Genomic DNA, 19,247 nt, shown 5'->3' on the forward strand with positions numbered 1-19,247 from the left:
GACTAGGTGACCAACTCGACAATTCTATTATCCTAAAGACATCTAGGCCGTCGGCCGTCACATGACAATTGCAGGCACTACAGTGGTACCTCGGGTTAGGAACTTAATTCGTTCTGGAGGTCCGTTCTTAACCTGAAACTGTTCTTAACCTGAGGTACCACTTTAGCTAATGGGGCCTCCCGCTGCCACCGCGCCGCCGCCACATGATTTCTGTTCTCATTCTGAAGCAAAGTTCTTAACCCGAGGTACTATTTCTGGGTTAGCGGAGTCTGTAACCTGAAGCATCTGTAACCCGAGGTACCACTGTATACAACAACAACAACAACTTCTTCTTCTTCTTCTTCTTCTTCTTCTTCTTCTTCTTCTTCTTCTTCTTCTTCTTCTTCTTACCCCACATATCTGGCTGGGTTTCCCCAGCCACTCTGGGTGGCTTCCAACAAAATATTAAAATACAATAATTCATCAAATATTAAAAGCTTCCCAAAACAGGACTGCCTTCAGATGTCTTCTAAAAGTCAGATAGTTGTTTATTTCTTTGACATCTGGTGGGAAGGCATTCCACAGGGCTGGCGCCACCACCAAGAAGGTCCTCTGCCTGGTTCCCTGTAACTTGGCTTCTCACAGCGAGGGAACCGCCAGAAGGCCCTTGGAGCTGGACCGCAGTGGGTCTGGGCTGAACGATGGGGGTGGAGACGCTCCTTCAGGTATACTGGGCCAAGGCTGTTTAGGTTTTAAAGGTCAGCACCAACACTCTGAATTGTGCCTGGAAACGTATTGGCCAATGTAGGTCTTTCAGGACCAATGTTATGTGGTCTCAGCGGCCACTCCCAGTTACCAGTCTAGCCACGTTCTGGATTAGTTGCAGTTTCTGGGTCACCTTCAAAGGTAGCCCCACATAGAGCGCATTGCAGTAGTCCAAGCAAGAGATAACCAGAGCATGCACCACTCTGGCAAGACTGTGGGCAGGTAGGGTCTCAGCCGGCGTACCAGATGGAGCTGTTAGACAGCTGCCCTGGACACAGAATTGACCTGCATCTCCATGGACAGTGGTGAGTCCAAAATGACTCCCAAAATGACTATATACTGCAGCCATGTTCGGCTGTTAACCACCATTTTTTCTTCCTGATCTGAGAATGTCCTGTCCAGATTTTGAGCTAAACATTCTCAGTGAGGTCTCTTGGGCCTGGGCTCCTTGGCAGGAACTTGGCTGGAAAAAGAGAACTGCAAGCTGTGCCTTCTTTCCATAAACCGCCTCTAGCGTTACATCGATTCCCAAGGTGACAAATCACCAAGCTCCTGTTCCTCAAGTCAATGAGACCTTCTGAGCTGGGGCTCTGGGCTGTGCGTCTCCATTTCTGGCCATTATGATCTTGCACTGAGTCATCGAAAGAGAACTGGCAAGCTTCGTAGGCCAGTAAACCTTTGAACGCCATCCATTCTTTCTGAGTTGGCCGGTGTTTAGGCAGGCTTGCCTGCCAACCCAAAATGCAGGACAGCCCAGATGATATTAAATGAGAATTAGACAAAAATTCTTGGAGGAGAGGGCTTCTGTTGGCTATTAGCCACTGTGGCCGTGCCTCTGCCTCCACAGTTTGAGGCAGCAATGTTTCTGAATAGCAGTGGCTGGGAATCGCAGGTGGGCAGAGCTCCCTTGAGTTCAAATCCTGCTTGTGGACTTACCAGAGGCATTTGGTTGGCCACTGTGAGAACATGATGCTGGATTAGTTGTAGAATCAGAGTCGGAAGGGACCATAGGGGAGGGGGGGTCATGTGGTCCAGTCTCCTGCAATGCAGCAATCTCTTCCCCCCAACATGAGGCTCGAACTCACAACCCTGCGACTATGAGATTAAGAATCTCATGCTGCAGTGACTGAGCTAACCCAGCTTCTGTCCTGATCTTCCAGCGAGGCTCTTCTTACAGCATGTCCTTATAATACCCCAATTCTGCTGGTAAAGTGTGTTTCTGAGAGGCCAGACACTCACAGAATCACACCAGAGGGATATTTATAATGTCTGCCTGCCTCTTTATGTCTCGGCTGAAGCTCCAAATCCAGAGGTTCCCAAGGGCTTGAGAGGCTGAGATCTCAACAAGGAGGGTCTCCCAGGAGGTGGCCAGAATGGTAGAATCATAGAATTGTTGAGTTGGAAGGGATCCTGAGGGTCATCTAGTCCAACCCCTGCAATGCAGGAATCTCAGCTAAAGCATCCGTGACAGATGGCCTTCCAAGCTCTGCTTAAAAACCTCCAAGGAAGGAGAGTCTACCACCTCCCAAGGGAGACCCTGTTCCACAGTCGAACAGCTCTTACTGGTATAAATTCTTTTCACATGTTTAGTTGGAATAGCCTTTCCTGCCACTTGCAGCCATGAGTTTGAGTCCTACCCTCCAGAGCAGGAGAAAACAAGCTTGCTCCCTCTTCCATGTGACAGCCCTTGAGATATTTGAAGATGGCGCTCATATCTCCTGCCAGTCTCTTCTTCCCCAGGCTAAACATTCCCAGCTCCTTCATAAGGCTTGGTTTCCTGTCCTAAATTCCCATCACCCCTACAGCTTTTCGTTTTGCGGGCTGGTTTTAAGTCTCAAATAGCATGTGCCTATTCACCTAGCCGACAAAGGTCCGTCTAGTTAAAGCTATGGTTTTCCCAGTAGTGATGTATGGAAGTGAGAGCTGGACCATAAAGAAGGCTGATCGCTGAAGAATGGATGCTTTTGAATTCTGGTGCTGGAGGAGACTCTTGAGAGTCTCATGGACTGCAAGAAGATCAAACGTATCCATTCTGAAGGAAATCAGCCCTGAGTGCTCACTGGAAGGACAGATCCTGAAGCTGAGGCTCCAAGACTTTGGCCACCTCATGAGAAGAGGAGATTCCCTGGAAAAGACCCTGATGTTGGGAAAGATGGAGGGCACAAGGAGAAGGGGACAACAGAGGACGAGATGGTGGGACAGTGTTCTCAAAGCTACTAGCATGAGTTTGACCAAACTGCGGGAGGCAGTGGAAGATAGGAGGGCCTGGCGTGCTCTGGTCCAGGGGGTCACGAAGATTCGGACACGACTAAATGACTAAACAACAACAACATTTGCAAGCATCTATTTATGTAGTTGGTAAATCGCTTTCTGGTTAATTATAGGGGAAACCAGGGGAACTCAAGATTATGGGGAATGCTGCATCAGAGAGCATCTGAGCTGCAGAAGTTAGGACAGGATAAGTGATGCTGAATTCACAGAGAATGCTTCGGCAAACCTTTTAAACAATAGCAGTTTGTTTTGTTTGTAATGACTGCATGCCAAATGTTTAAACAAGGAACATGGTGCCTCCTTGGTTAACCCAGAGTAAATACCACCCCATGTTCCCATACCCGCAGCTATTTAAATCCCTACTTTGTCCCTAAGCATGGAAGGGTAGTTTTGTGCAGTGGTTAGAGTACTGCACAAGGACCTGGGTTCAAATCCCCACTCAGCCATGTAGCTCAGCGGGTGACCTTGGACCAGTCGCTGCCTCTCAGCCTAAGCTACCTCACAGGGTTGTTGTGAAGATAAAAACGAGGAGGGGAAACTATATGTGTTGAGCTCCTTGAAGGGAGAAGGGAGATACATTTGCAATGAACCAGCAAACAAATAATAGTGAAATCCCTCTTTCACCACCCTGGGAGTAAGGCAGGATGTCTCAAGGGACAGAAGAGGATTACGTTATGGTTACCAGACGTCCCCGTTTCCCAGGTACAGTCCCCGGATTTACAAATCTGTCCCTGGACAAAATATGTCCCTGGATTTCATTTAATGTCCCCGGATTTATATTTTAAGTGTTGTAGATTTATTAGTAGGGAATGAATGTTGTGTGATTGGTTCAATGGCACAAGACACATCATATGGGGACTTCCGGCGAGGCAAAATGGCAGGTGCCAAGGCAGCGAGCAGCTCCTGAAGCCAGCCAGAGCCAACTGTGCTACCAGGCTGGCTCCTGGCTGCTGAGACTGCCGCTGCCACCACCACTGCCTAAGGGGAACTGGGGACGCCCAGCGTGTTAACTGGGGGAACTGCTGACCCCCCCCCCCAGCCAAATTGAGCCAGGAGCAGGAGCACTCGGTCACCCGTCTGACCACCCAACGGCACTCCGGGGCAGGAAAACCCTGGAGCTGATGCAGGGAGAAGGAGGAGAGGAGAAGGAGAAGGAGAAGGAAGAGAGAGAAAGAGGAAGGAGAAAAAAGAGGGGAGCCCCGACCTTGCTGCGCCACTGCTGAGGAGGAGAGGTAGTAGAGCACTGGGAGGGCAAGGACACGTGGCTGAGCCCAGGCCCGACCCGAGCCTACTCCATGGTGGCTAGCACTCCAAGAGAGCAGGCTGGGGCCCAGAGGAAGGCCATGCGACAGAGGAGACCACAGAAGAGAAGATATGACTTCTTTAAAAAAATTAAATAACTTTTTTTTTTAATAACTCTTTTTTCTCTGGGGAGACCCAGCCACATGGCCAGGGTACAAATAATAAATTATTATTATTAAATTATTATTCTCCTTTAAAAAAAAAAAGTGTCCCCGGATTCTTTGAAAAAAATCTGGTAACCTTAGATTAAGTCATCCGAACCGTCAGCTCTGAATTTGCCAGGTGGGGGACAGTCAAATAAATGGTCAGAGTGGGAGAAAATCCTGGCATGGCTTATTAAGGTGATGAACAGGGAGGCAGAGAACAGGATGCCCTGCCCAGCAGCTGCTGGAGAGATGATGTCTAGTCTTGTCACGTTAACGCTACGCTGTCATCGCAGAATTCTCTCTTTTTCCACGTTTATTTTGGAGATGGAGGGAGGGAGGGAGCAGGGATTTGTTTCAGGCCAACTTTCAAAGTCAACTTGTGCATCTCTCCCCAGCTGGCCCCACCAACCCAGGCCAACCCTCCAATTTGGGAAGAGAGCTGATTTTCTCCTCCGCTGGTCTCCAAGGGTGTCTCTCGGGAACAGTGAGCACCACCGTGCAGTTTTAACCCAGGAACGCTCTGAACAATACGCACCAATTATTCCCATTTAGCAGCACATTTCACAAGCGGCACGTCAAGGCTTTGTGGCGACACTTTCCAGGCCAAAGGAATGGGGTGTCGTCGCTCAGAAGAGGGACGGGCTGGTGTGATTTCGTGTACATAGAAGCTGTGCAATTTCACCCAAAAGGTACAGGGGACTGTTTGTCATCACTCAGTGAGTGGTAGGCACTCTGCACATACTCAGATGCCCCCAGTATTATTTTTATCTCCCACTGTGAGAACAGGATACTGAACCAGATGGGTCATTGGCCTGATCCAGCTGACTCGTGTTTTTATGTTCTTACATATTTATTATTTAAATTTATTCATTGCATGCAGGCTCTGTTAAGATTCCAGCTCCGTGATTGCAGTCATGGGATTGTTGTCTATCACATGACGGTGTATGTTTTGACTCCACGGAGTGGGAAGTGACGGAGACAGGATGTTTGTGTTCCGTGAAGTTGGACTGTTGTCCTTTGTTCTTTTTCTCTTTGCTGTCTGATGCTAGAGAGAGAGGGAGCCATGTTGCAGTGCTCCGTGTGTGTTTATATGTAAATAAAGTAGATTAGCCGATTAGAGTTGCTGAGGTCTGTCACACAAACCAGGAAGACTCTGTGGAACCCTAAGTGTGCCGATATCTGTTGGCATCGGCCACTGTGATGTTCGGGCTGAAGAAAGCTTTTGAAGCTCCCAAACGATCGACCAGGAGGGAGGGAACATGCCAGTTGGGCGTGTGTCTTTGCCAGGGTCCTACTTGAGAGTAGGACGGGCTCCTGACAGGCTATACCTTTTTCTCCAAGCAGCTCAACGTTGCATACATGGTTCTCCCCTCTCCTCATTTAATAATAATAATAACCCATCTGGCTGGGCTTCCCCAGCCGATCTGGGCGGCTTCCAACAAAAGATTAAAAATACATTAAAACATCAGTCATTAAAAACTTCCCTAAACAGGAAGCCTTCAGATGTCTTCCAAACATCGGATAGTTGTTTATTTCTTTGACATCTGATGGGAGGGCATTCATGGCCGAGTGGGGATTCGAACCCTGGTCTCCTGGGTCCTTGTCCAACACTCTTAACCATTGGCGATATGTCTTCCAACTAACTAAGCCAGGGGTCAGCAAACTTTTTCAGCAGGGGGCCGGTCCACTGTCCCTCAGACCTTGTGTGGGGCCGGACTATATATTTTTGGGGGGAAATGAATGAATTCCTATGCCCCACAAATAACCCAGAGATGCATTTTAAATAAAAGGACACATTCTACTCATGTAAAAACACGCTGATTCCCGGACCGCCCGTGGGCCGGATTTAGAAGATGATTGAGCAGGATCCGGCCCCCGGGCCTTAGTTTGCCTACCTATGAACTACGTCATTCACTTGCTAGACATTTCACCACTCGCTTTCCTAATTGCAAAATGTTGTGTGTGTGCGTGGAGTGTTAATTAAAGAGGATATGTTGCACAGAGGTGATCAAGCACTTCAACCCACTTTAGCGGCTCGAGTCTAAATCTCAGGTGTGCACCTAAATCCCTTCTGCTTTCAGCCTGGAGGGCCCCTCGCCTCCCGCTTGAAGGGCCGCTCTTGACCAGTGCTTAGACCGAGCCTCCTCTCCCCCCATCATCACCGCCTTTCCTTGAGCTGCCTTTCAAAGCACTCCACTTCCCCCATCACAGCAGAACCGGCCGCTCGCTGCTTCCCAAAGCCACCCCAGAGATATCTAGCGGGATTTATTTTTTCATTACGGATCAGCTGCTTTAATGGCAGAGTGAGAGATTGTCTCATCAGGAGTGGAAGTCCTAGCCCTACCGGATGCCGAGCTTGCAGGAAAATGGGGGGTGGGGGGGGTTATGGGGCACTTGGAGGGAGGGGGGTCATGGTGCTTAACCCCTCTCACAGCCACATATCCCCCCCCAAAAAAATACCCCCCTCTCCCCAGATCACCTTCCTAGGCAGACTCACTTAGAGGTTTTAAAGCCTGACTACGGTTGGGGATGGTAAAACAACAAGGGCCTGTCTGAGTGTGTGTGTGTGTGTGTGTGTGTGTGTGTGTGTGTGTGTGTGAGAGAGAGAGAGAGAGAGAGAGAGAGAGAGAGAGAGAGAAAGAAAAGAATCAGGGACCAGGGAAATGCCATTTCTTGCCTGCTGACTGTCCCTTGCCAATTCTCCCTGTCTGTGGAAAAGTAGTGTCGTTCTTTTGATGCTATTTACTTCTCTCGTTTTTGTTCCTGAATACTGTATTTTATTCTCTCATTTCCTCTGACCTGCCCAGAAAGCCTATGAAAAGTAATTAGATAAGCATTTTGAGCGTTTGCCGGTGTGTGTGTGTGTGCCTGGATGATGCGCTGAGATCCTTCCAATTCTTGGGGGTCCTTATGCAGTGAGGGTTAGAATAGGGAGGTTTTAAATGTTTGAAGTTTTACTGTGCTAAATGTTACAGGTTTACAGCTGTGTTGGTCTGCCGTAGTCGAAACAAAACAAAACAATAATAATAAAAATCCTTCCAGTTGCACCTTAGAGGCCAACTAAGTAAGTTATTGGTATGAGCTTTCGTGTGCATGCACACTTCTTCAGATACTTCTGAAGAAGTGTGCATGCACATGAAAGTTTGTGCTTAATGTTTTTAATTTGTTGGAAGCCTCCCAGAGTGTTTGGGGCAACCCAGTCAGATGGGCATAAATTCTTCTTCTTCTTCTTCATCATCATCATCATCATCATCATCATCATCATCATCTAAGAGAGCATTCTATTGCTGAACTGGTGAGACAAGTTTCTTTGCAAGACCTCAGCTGTTCAGCACCCCAAAAAGATGAACTGGGTTGCCGAGAACAAGACCCAAAGCAGGGAGTGTGAGCTGAGCTGGAAAACAGACTGGAAGCTGGAGACACAGAGACCTGCTTGCTCTGTGCTGGATCCACAGCTGTGGCAAATGGAGAAGCAAGATCTGCTGGGCCCCTCCGTCTTGTGTTCAAGTTGTATATATGCCTAAATTAAACCATAAATCCTAGAGACAACGCAGTCTGCGCTGGCCTTCGTTCCAAGAAAACTGTACCCTGGAATCTCTCGCTGCTCAGAGATTGGACTGACATGGAGCAGTTAGCCATACAGACATACACAGAGGGAACTCTGTTTCTGTCCAGGTGGTAAATTTCTGTTGGAAAGGGTGGGGGGTGTTTCAACGCCCCCCTTTAAATCCTGAGAAGGCCCATTGATGTGGCTGCATTTGGGAGAAGGCAAAGGCTCATCATTCTGGGTCGCATGCATACGAAGTCTGGAACAGGCGCTATGTTTGGTATGCTGGGGACAGAAACAGGACCACTGGCTTGACAGGGGATTGTGGTTCGGGCAGAATCCAGAGGACCAGATGGAGAGGCCTGGGCTTGGGAGTCCCACACCCCTGCCCTAGAGGCAAGCCTGCCCCACAGTATAGAAAGGAGGGCACTGTACACATGGACCCTAGGCTCCACCTCAGCAGGACTGCCTCTGCCTTTGGCTTGACCAGCATACAAGCCATACATTCTAAGCACATGCCCCCCTCTGAAAAATCCCAGGAACCGCAGTTTGCCCACTGCAAATCTACAATTCCCAGCACCCTTAAACTACAGTTCCTAGGATTCATTCGGGATGGGGAATGTGATCTAAGTGCATGTGGCGTGTAGGCAGCCCCAGGACCGGAGGCACAGCTGATACAAAGCGTTTGAGCCAAAACGACAGAGTGAGGCATCAGAAGAAAACAGAGATGAAGGCCATTGTGAGCGTTAGCACACCCCGCTCCCTCTGAAATGATCGACCTGCGTTATTTCCCCCAAGATGAAGGCCGTCAGCAGCCTGGGTGGCAAGGCTGTTTCCCCCTTTTCTTCTCCCCGACATCCTTTTGAATAGCTGGAACTGTCAATAGGTTATAAACAACGCACTCTCTGATTGCTCTTTCGGCGTGAAAGCAAATGCACCGCTGTTACTCAGCAATTGCACAGAGTCCGCACAGCATCCCCTGGAAGTGAGGTGATTTATTCGGGCACCACAGGGAGTGATTTCACGTGGGCCTTGGAAGTGGGGTCAGCTGAACGAGATGGCCTGACTCAGGCACCAGGTCTGGGGATATCAAGTGAGGATCTGCTCAATGGCAAAACATGGCTATCTATTCAACGCATTGTAAGATTTTATGGTGTATGCAAAAGAGTTGCCATGGAGTGTTGGAAACTCAGATTTATAATGGCACCTTAAACCTGGGTCAGAGCTGCAACCATGCAATGTCTGTCCACTGGAGTTTGGACCTGGGTATCTTCCAATGCCACAATTCTGTGATTCAGTGATTCTATGACCTCAACTACATTCATACAGTCACACCTTGGAAGTCAAACGGAATCCGTTCCAGAAGTTCGTTCGACTTCCAAAACGTCCAGGAACCAAAGTGCGGCTTCTGATTGGCTGCAGGAAGCTCCTGCAGCCAATCAGAAGCTGCGGATGCCCCGTCAGACGTTTGGCTTCCAAAAACAGTTTGCAAACTGGAACAGTCACTTCCGGGTTTGCGGCGTTCGGGAGCCAAAATGTTTGACTTGCAAGGCATTTGGGATCCAAGGTACGATTGTTTGCTCTTACAGTATGCAAGGAGGAGAAAAACAGAGAGTGGAAGTGGTATTGAATTAAGTGCCATGAACTAAGGCAGAGGTTGTTAAACTGTGGCCGCTTACCTGGCACTCAGAAATCTCCACGTGGTTGCAATTAGTGCCAGTATCAAACACATCTGGCTAATTTCTAACACTGATGCCGGGTGGGCAGAAGGACATCAACAGAGCCTGGATCAGGCCAAAAGTCCATCTGGTCTAGCATCCTGTTCTCTCGCAGAGGCCAACTTAGATGCCCCTGGGAAACCCCCAAACAGGACGGAAGGCAACAACACTCGAGAGCCAGTGTGGTGTAGTGGTTAAGAGTGGTAGACTCCTAATCTGGTGAACCGGGTTCGCATCTCCGCTCCTCCACATGCAGCTGCTGGGTGACCTTGGGCCAGTCACACTTCTTTGAAGTCTCTCAGCCCCACTCACCCCACAGAGTGTTTGTTGTGGGGGAGGAAGGGAAAGGACAATGTTAGCCGCTTTGAGACTCCTTAAAGGGAGTGAAAGGCAGGATATCAAATCCAAACTCTTCTTCTCTTCTTCTTCTTCTCCCCAGAACGGTCCCCAGGATCTGGTATTCAGAAGTAGACTGTGATGGAGCATAGCCCTGATGGCCAGCAGGAGTTGATAGCCTTAACTGCTATGGACAGGCCTAATCCTCTCTTTAAGCCAGCCAAGTTGGTGGCCAGTCACGTTCTAAGGATGACGGCAGGGGAATGGGCACTGGGCACCCTGAACGGTCAAGGCCACAACATTGCTTCACATCTCATCTATTCTCATTCCTGCATATGTTTCAGGAGCATATATAGCTGGCTGATATCAGAAGTGGATCACCAATCTAAATGGCCTGACTCCCCAATGCAATTTATCTCGCACCTAAAATCAGGACTGCTGCACCTCAGGGATGTGGCAAATGCTTTCCTGGCAAATGGCCACCCACAACATGCATTTAAAGCACACCCAACGCACTTTGAAAGCATGTAATTTCACCCAGAGAATCCCAGGAAATATAATTTCGACCTTCCAGAGCTATAATTCCCGGCACCTTTCTTTTTTTAAAAAAGTTACAGTTGAGGGAATTGGGTATGTTTAGCCTGATGAAGAGGAGACTCAGAGGAGATAAGCTAGCCATCTTCTAATATCTCAAGGGCTGTCACGTGGAAGAGGGAACAAGCTTGTTTTCTCTTGCTCTGCTGGAGGGTAGGACTCGAACCCATGGCTTCAAGTTACAAGAAAGGAGATTCCCACTAAACATCAGGAAGAACTTTCTGACAGTAAGAGCTGTTCAACAGTCTCCCTCGGGAGGTGGTGGACTCTCCTTCCTTGGAGATTTTTAGGCAGAGGTTGGATGGCCATCTGTCATGGATGCTATAGTTGAGATTCCTGCATTGCAGGGAGTTGGACTAGATGACCCTTAGGGGTCCCTTCCAACTCTACAATTCTATAGTTCCCAGGATTCTTTTGGGGGGTAGTCCTGTGCTTTAAATGTATGGGGTGGATCTGTCCTGAAGGAATCAATGGCAGTGGATGATCTGCTTTCAATTTAAAACATTCACGAACATAGCCAACATCAAAAATATATACTGCAACCTATTTTCTTTCCAGTGCTTCAAAACCAATTTTTAACTGATGCCGGAAAATAAAACAACCTCGAATTTCTCTGAAAACAAGCTCCTCACTAACAATGAGGGAAGCTGGAGAGAAAAGAGAGGGAGATTTTCATATGGCTGTCAGGACCACAGACAGGCACGATCTCTCCTAAATGCAACAATGTTCGCTTCCTGACTTTCCTTCTTCTGCAGGGTGGATTGAGAACATAAGAAGAAGCTGCAGGATCAGGCCAATGGCTCATCTGAGTCCAGCATCCTGACCTCACAGTGGCCAACCAGATGCAGGATTCGAACACCTCTCCCCTCCTGTGGTTTCCAGCAAAAAGTATTGAGAAGCATTGCAGCTTCTGATCAGCGGCCATTGACAGCTCTTTCCTCTGTGAATTTGTCCAATCCGCTTTGAAAGATTGGTGCTCATCACCGCCTCCTGAGGACATCTGGACATCCTTTTCCTGGTGCATTCACGATTCGTACTCATGTTGCTATGGGGAGGTCGCAGCTGACCCCACTTTCAATCCTCCTTTTACCTGCAAAGGCTTTGGGGCAGAGATACCACTTCATTTCCAATCAGTGCCTAACCCGTAACTTCCAGCTGAAATCCCAAATCTTTTCACACCACAAAAGTTCAGAGAGGGTGCATACAATGGAGGCTGCATTTCAGCCACACAAACACACACCCCTCCATCCCTCCACTCAGGCAAGGAAGAGGCATTGCCACAGTTCAAGAACACACTCCATCTGGCAAAAGCAACAGAGAGCAGGGGGAGGGACTTGGGGAGACCCCACAGGGCCAGACAGTGTTGCCTCGAGGGCCACTGGTGCTCTACAGAAGTATCTTTATCCCCAGTGGAACGTATGAAGCCCATACGGCGTCAGATTATTTTTTAAAACTAACCCAGAACTGTCAGCTCTGGCTGGCAGAGGCTCTGAAGACCCAGTGCAGTGAGAGGCATTTCCTCTCACCTGCAATGTTTTCTTATTCCTCTTGTAATCTGGAGGTCAAAGTGGGAACTTCTGCAGGCAAAACAGGGGCTTGAACCCTGAGCTATATATACACCCCCACCACAGAGATCAGAGTTCCCTGCAGATCCCAGCAGATAAGCAGACCCCAGATCAGCTTACTACACTTTTAGAGTGACCGACTTTCACCTCTTTATCTTCATGGCAATGCTCGTTTTTATGCACAAGCTCTAGAAGCATGCATGCTAAAATAATTAATGAATTTCCCAACTGGGCTTCCTCCAGATGTTTCAGGTGACAGTTCTCATCAGCCCCAGGCAGAAACATCTGGAGAGCACCTGGCTGGGATTTCTGGGACAAGGGACATAGGTGCTTTGGAAACCTTTTAAGAAGTTTGGGAGACGGGCGCTTAGGTGTAGCGCACCTGTGGCTGTCCTGATTTTGCAGAACAGCTCCTCCCATGAACTCCAGCAAACATGGGAGGTGCAGGCCAAAGGTCCCCCTCCTAGCAGAAAGAGGGAATCCAGCATTAGAAAGGAAGGGCAAGCCACATTTTTGGGAAAGTTAGAAGACATCTGAAGGCAGCCCTGTTTAGGGAAGCTTTTAATGTTTCAATGCATTACTATATTTTAATATTTTGTTGGAAGCCGCCCAGAGTGGCTGGGGAAGCCCAGCCAGATGGGCGGGATAGAAATAATTTATTATTATTATTATTATTATTATTATTATTATTATTATTATTATTATTATTATGATGTTCATCCACCATGGATCATCAATCCAAACTGGTGTGTCCTAAGCAAAGAGAATCAGCCTTTCCCAAAGAGCAAGAAACAGATCTAGATTAATTAGACAAGACAATCAGCATGCACATGCCCACCAACAACGAAAATCGGGTTCATTGGTTAATAACGAATTTTTGTGATCTGGCAGTGCTCAAAACACACTCATTTACTCTTTGCTTGTGTGCCCCAAAGGGGGAAATGGCTACTCAGGTTTTCAGCATGGTCCAGAAAGGGTCAAGGAAAAGCCAGCTGAAGTCAGTACCTGTTGGCCTGTGCCCATGACATCACCGACACGCCAGCAAGCCAACCCTGGAGCAGGGCCACAGCTGGCTTGTTAACAACACTGTCTTGGTTTTTAGGAGGAGATGGACACATTGCATACTCTTTCCATCGGAGGGAGGGAAGTGGGTCAGCCCAACTGAAGTACAACGGGGAGAGAAAACAGAAGACGGAGGCATCTCTTTGGCACCGGAAGCAAGTCACTGATTTGACAGCCAGCTAGGTAGCCTGAACATTTGCAGCACCAGTTGCGATTGGGAGAACTCTTCCACGAACACTCTTTAAAAGAAACAAGTCTGTCTGTGGTGCAGCATACCAGGGATAGCTCAGTTGGTAGAGCACGAGACTCTTAATCTCAGGGTCGGGGGGTTCCAGCTCTACACTGGGCAAATGATTCCTGCATTGCAGGGGGTTGGACTAGATGACCCTCATGGTACCCCTTCCAACTCTACAATCCTACGTCCAGGGGATTTCTTCCCAGCTCTACAAAATAAGATCTATCAAGGGCATGGGACAATCCCATGCAACAACAGGATGAATTGCTGGGTTGCAATTCCTGCGCCCCTCCCTCAGGCATCCAGAATCACATGGAGGCTAAAAATATAAACATCCCCCAAGTATGGAATGCAAACCTTCTCCATTCTCCTTTCTGGGGGTTAACAGTGGATTTCTGTTGTATTTGCACCAGCATAATGCATGAGCGATGCACATCACGTTCCGACGTGACGCTGGTTTGCAAACCCATTACAAACCACAGCTTTCCTCCTCCTTTTACAAGGAGACCTGCTTTGCATCGGCTTACCTTGAAATTACTGTTGGTGCCAGGAAGGGAATGAAGAACTAGATGATAATTGGTTGTTTTCCCCTTTTATCCTCTGGAAGGAGAAGCTATTCCCATCTCATTTGTGATTTGCAAACCATGGTTTGTAGGGCACCCCCCCCCCATTAACAGCCACGCCAGAGAGAAAAAGCTAAAAGGAATAACTTTGCAGCAGCCGAGAGGGTATTCTGAAATTATTGCAATAAGCTTTATAGAAAAAAGTACAATACAGTTAAGAGATGCAAATTTCAATTTCTTTGCTCTAGGCAGAGACTAACAGCGGCTTTTGGCATGACAGTTAGCGCCACCAGCCAGAGGAACTGCAGCGCACTGGGCTGGGAGCTCATCCTGCCGTGCCCAAAAACCACACTAACAGGCACTGTTCTAAAGCAAACTTGTGGAAGAATGAACTAGAACGAGCGTTTCAAACCCCCCTCCCCCACCTGATGCAAAGATCAGCGAAAACGGCCCTAATCTACGTCATCTGTCATTACTTCACAGTTTGGGAAATTAAGTCTTCGTATTTTATGCGTGCTTCGGAGTCATGCAACCAGCCAGCCAGTCTAAGTGGGGAGGGTTTGCTACTGTTGAACATTTGCATTCTCTTCTGTAGGGCAGGGGGGAGCACAACCAACCATTAATTTCCTCGAAGGGAAGCAAAGAGAAAATTACATCCTCTCTCTCTCTCTCAGGTCAGGTCCTTCCTCCGCAAATGTTTCTGTGCTGAGCTGCCTAACAGTTGGGTAGTAGCTCTTTGGTGGCTGGGAAACAGAAATAGTATTTTTGGGGGGTTGGGGGGTGAGTTGAAGAGAACTGAGTCAGCTTCAACTGACGACAGTAAAAGCAGGGGGGCGTGTTGGGGTTGCAGGGTTCCAGCTAATGGAGCCCTATTGGACTCAGTTGCTGTCAGGGGACAAACTCACCCCAGAGGGACGGCCTCGATTTGTTTAGAGCCAAGCAGGATTTGGTATCCCTCTCTTTTGCCAGGGAAAACTGGCTTTGCTGGAGGAAACGGGCTGTGCAAAGGAGAAAGGGAATAGAGTTTTCTTGCTCTCCCGGAGAAAATCCAAGTTTTATGTGTCCAGGGTTTCCCCCCATTTCTTTCTCCAACCATGAAGACCGTGGCTGCAGGTTGCACCCAAAGCTAGCAGCGTAGACCCTCTGGAATCAATGAGCCTGAGTTAGTCATGCCCATTGATTCCATTAGGTCTACTCTGAGTAAGGCTAGCACTGGATGCAAGATCCCCGCCCCCTTGTTCCTTAAACACAGGGGGCTACAGCTGATGGAGAGAGGCGAAAGAGAAAGGTCAGCTTTAAACTTTTTTCTCACTGCCCAGTGATTCCAGGGGACACCCCCCCCCCCCGCAATGCAGTTCTAAAGGCAATTAAACTGCCACCCTAAATCCACTTACTTGTACAATAGCGACACTGAAATCCATGGGCCTACTCCAGAAAGAAGCTGTTTGAAGATGGCAGCTCAACAGCCTTTCTTTGGCGAACTACTGACTCTGGAGTAATTTGTCGATTTCAGTGGGACTACTCAAAAGCAAGGCAGCAAGACCTTTCTCTGCTAGAAGAATGTCATGGTGGCGAGTGTGTGTGTTTGGGAGCAGAAGGGGAGATGATTCTGCTATAAACCTGTTGTTCCCTGAAGCTTGGAGGTCTGTAAGGAATCAATCCTGACCATGCCAAGGTGACTGCTGCGTCAGCCTTCTCCTGCGCCTAGAGCTGAGGATGGGGCAATGGGTTAGCTGCAGGCAGAATAATGTGGGGTTTTCATGCACCAGGTTTTTTTTACATGTTTACTTGGCAGCAAGTCCGATTTTAGTTCAACAGGACTCACTTCCAGGGAAGTCTGCTCAGGATCCCAGCTTTCCCCCTATTTGGGGGCAGATTAGAATTGGGGCCAAATAATTCCTAACACTCCCAGTTCTCCCCAGATTGGAGCCTATCGCTGCATAGTCCTGTGTCCAGAATGGGGAGATTCCTTCTTAGCGGGTGACGGTTTGGGAGGCATTTTAAATTATAATTAGACAAAGCACACGCACACCCCATGTTGGGAGGGCTGGGCGTACCTTAGTGGGTAAAAAGCTGAGTGCCCCCAAGTAGGGTGCAACTGGAAAACGTGTCCCTTTGGTTTGTGGGAGGTGGGGGAGAGATTGCCCACACAGTCCCCTCGAGGCTGGCTTTAGGGTGCCTGCAGAGCCAGTCATGATCCACCCTTGGGGTTGAGGGGGTCCTCTGCACCAGGCCTGGGGCGATGTCCCTGCACCCCCCCCCCCAAACAGGTAGAGTTTTGGACAAGTTTGCAGAGCTGGGTAGTGGGTTTCCACTTGTCCGTCCATCCCCCCCACTTTGGAAGACCAGAAAGGAAGGTGTCACCACCGCCCTTCTCAAGTTGTTTTTTTTGGGGGGGGGGGATGAAGCTCCCCAGGCCTGCTGCCAGCTTGCCTCAGAGGTCTCCGGGGCTGGCCCGTCGCGGGTCGCTGTCCTGCTCATAGCGGTAGTGATACCCCTCCATCTGGTCCCGGCAGGCTTCTCGGAGATTGCTGAGCCACCGCTTGATGCCCTTTCGGTTGAGGTAGAGCACCATGAGGAAGACGACGCCGATGAGCGCCAGGACGATGCCGAAGAAGACGTACGAGGCCGTCTCCATCTCCTCTTCCTCGGCGCCGCCGGGCTCCAGCAGCGCCCAGTCCGCGCCGTCGAGGCATTCCAGCTGCAGGAGCCGTAGGCGCCACAGCAGCCGGTCCCGCAGCTGCGGCGGCGAGGCGCAGCGCAGCCGGCGCACCCCGGGAGCGCGCCACGTGGCGTTGCGCAGCCAGAGCAGCAGGGGCCGCAGCGAGGCGCAATCGCAGTGCAGCGGGTTCGAGTCCAGCAGCAGCCGCACGCGGCCCAGCGCCGCCAAGGCGTCCAGGCGCTCGGAGCGCAGTGCCCGCAGGGAGTTGTTGCGCAAGTCCAGCTCCTCCAAGCCCGGCGGCAGGGCCCAGGGGGCCGGCAGCTGCCGCAGCCGGTTGCCGGCCAGCTCCAGGCGCACCAGACTGAGGTTCAAGAGCGCGCCGTCCAACAGCTCGGCGAAGGGCGGCGCCCCGGGCGCCAGCAGCGCCTGGTTGAGGCGCAGCGTGCGCAACCGCGCGCAAGAGGCAAAGGCGCCCGGCGCTACGGAGCGCAACGGGTTGTGGCTCAGGTCCAGCGTGGCCAGGGAGGGGAGGCCGGCGAAGGTCGCCTCCTCCAGCGTCTCGATGTGGTTGTGCGTCAGTACCAGCAGCGTCAAGTTGCCCAGCGGCCGAACGGGCTCGCCGCGGGCCCAGCCTCCAGCGAAGGCGGCCGTGCGCAGCACCGTCAGGTTGCCGCCGACGATGGAGAGGTTGTGCACGGCCCGGGGCAGCTCGTCGGGGGGCTCGAGGAGGCGCACGTAGCGGCACTGCACGGTGTCCGGCGTGGCGAAGCAGAAGCACGACGGGCAGCTCCGGCCCGCCTGCAGTAGCGGCAGCAGAAGCATGGCGGCGACGCCGGCCAGCAGCCCGACGAGGCGGCGGCACAGAAGGAGCCGTCCGGGGCGCCGGGCCATGCTATCCCCGCTTGGGCATCTCTGCGGGGTGCAGGGGACGGGTGGACGGAGCCCCCGTCGCCGCCGCCTGCTTCCTGCCCGCCTTGCAGCTCCTCCTTCTTCTTCCTCGGCGGTGCGGCGGCGGAGTTAGACGGTCACCGAAGCTCCTGTCGCTGCGAGAAGCAGCAGGGGCTGCCCGGAGCCCGAGGAGACCCGGCGGCGGCGGTGACTCATGGCGGTGCGCGGCGTCTGCGGGGAGCGAGCAGGACCGGAGGCTTCCCCCACGCCGGTTCCGAGGGGGCGGAGAGGAGAGAGGGGTCCTGGGTAGGGTGGGGGGCGGAGGATCGCGGGCGTCGGAGGAAGGCGGCTGGCGATCTCCTCTCTCCTCTCTCCCCTCGTCGCCTTTGGCTGGCAGGTTAGTGGCGCAGCGCCCGGACGGCAGGATTAGGGGAGAGACTCGCCCCTCCGCCGGCCAGGTGGTTTCTGGCTCGAGGTTGGGGCGAGGGAGGGGCGGGCAGCGGCTGCCTGAGATTGGCTGGCAGAGGCTGAGCGCAGGCCCGCTTCCCAGCCGGCCGGGACAGATGGAGGGAGGCGGGGAAGAGGGCGTCCCTCGCCCGCAGGGGCGTCCCCCCGCCCCAGCCCTGAGGTGAAGCTGCGAGGCCTGACCTGGAACAGGAAAAGCGCTCCCCCTGTCTGAGGCTGGCCCCGTCCAAGTTAAGAAGCCATCGCGGGGGCTGCTTTTCCCGGGCCGGGTGTGTGGGTGTGTGTCCAAGAAAGGCTCTGCGCCGAGAAGGGGACAGGGAGCGCCTCCCCACTCCAGACCCTGGGAGCTCTGGGGCAGAGCGTTCCCCAGCCGTCTAAGTGTCTCCGCTGCAGGTCCCTTCCTCCTGCCTTCCATACGAGTGGATGGAGACTTTTTTGCGCCATTCGTGCCTTAGGCAAAGCAGGGGAAGGCGTGCCAAAAATGCGATCGTGGTGTGTGTGTGTGTGTGTGTGTGTGTGGTGGTGGCGGCTGCGAGGAGGACAGCAGTAAGCCCCCCGTCTCGCGAGCCAACTCCACTATGTTCTATTATGCACAAAGCGATTCATTCCCCCCCCCCCCCCCCAGTGTTTCCGTGCCATGAAGTTTATCTGCTGCAATTTTATCCTGCCTTTCAGGATGCACGTCCTCTCAAGGCGGCTTACAAGCAACCTCTAATAAACACCGCACCAACAAAACCCCAGCAAACAGTATCAAAATATAAGAAGTCGACAAGGTGGGTGATGGGTGGATGAGAGGAGGTCGCAGGGTGGCTGGGGCAGGGGCAGACCAGCAGGTCTGGAGCAGCATCAGGCCGCTGGTGTTAGGGACGCTGGTGGCACTGTGGTCTAAACCACTGATCCTCTTCGGCTTGCCAATCGATCAGTGGTTTGAATCCCTGCAAGAGAGTGAGCTCCCGTTGCTCTGTCTCAGCTCCTGCCAACCTAGCAGTTTGAAAGCACACCAGTGCAAGTAGATAAATAGGCGGGAAGGTAAACGGCGTTTCCGTGCTCTCTGGTTTCCGTCAGTTTTCCGTTGCACCAGAAGCAGTTTAGTCCTGCTGGCCACATGACCCAGAAAGCTGTCTGTGGACAAACACCAGCTCTCTCGGC

General features: G+C 51.2%; 1 protein-coding gene across 1 annotated transcript; it reads right to left on the reverse strand.

The window, feature by feature from the left end:
• Positions 1–14,249: 14,249 nt before the first annotated feature.
• Positions 14,250–18,274, reverse strand: TPBGL (trophoblast glycoprotein like). The gene has a single exon (XM_028725811.2). The coding sequence runs from the start codon at positions 17,634–17,636 to the stop codon at positions 16,518–16,520; it is 1,119 nt and encodes a 372-aa protein (XP_028581644.1). The 5' UTR covers positions 17,637–18,274; the 3' UTR covers positions 14,250–16,517.
• Positions 18,275–19,247: the final 973 nt, after the last annotated feature.

Source organism: Podarcis muralis, chromosome 4 (assembly GCF_964188315.1).
Source record: "Podarcis muralis chromosome 4, rPodMur119.hap1.1, whole genome shotgun sequence".
NCBI lineage: Eukaryota > Metazoa > Chordata > Lepidosauria > Squamata > Lacertidae > Podarcis > Podarcis muralis.

What these genes read in the sequence shown, in the direction of transcription:
- TPBGL (XM_028725811.2), bottom strand. Translation starts at nt 17,636, where the DNA reads ATGGCCCGGCGCCCCGGACGGCTCCTTCTGTGCCGCCGCCTCGTCGGG.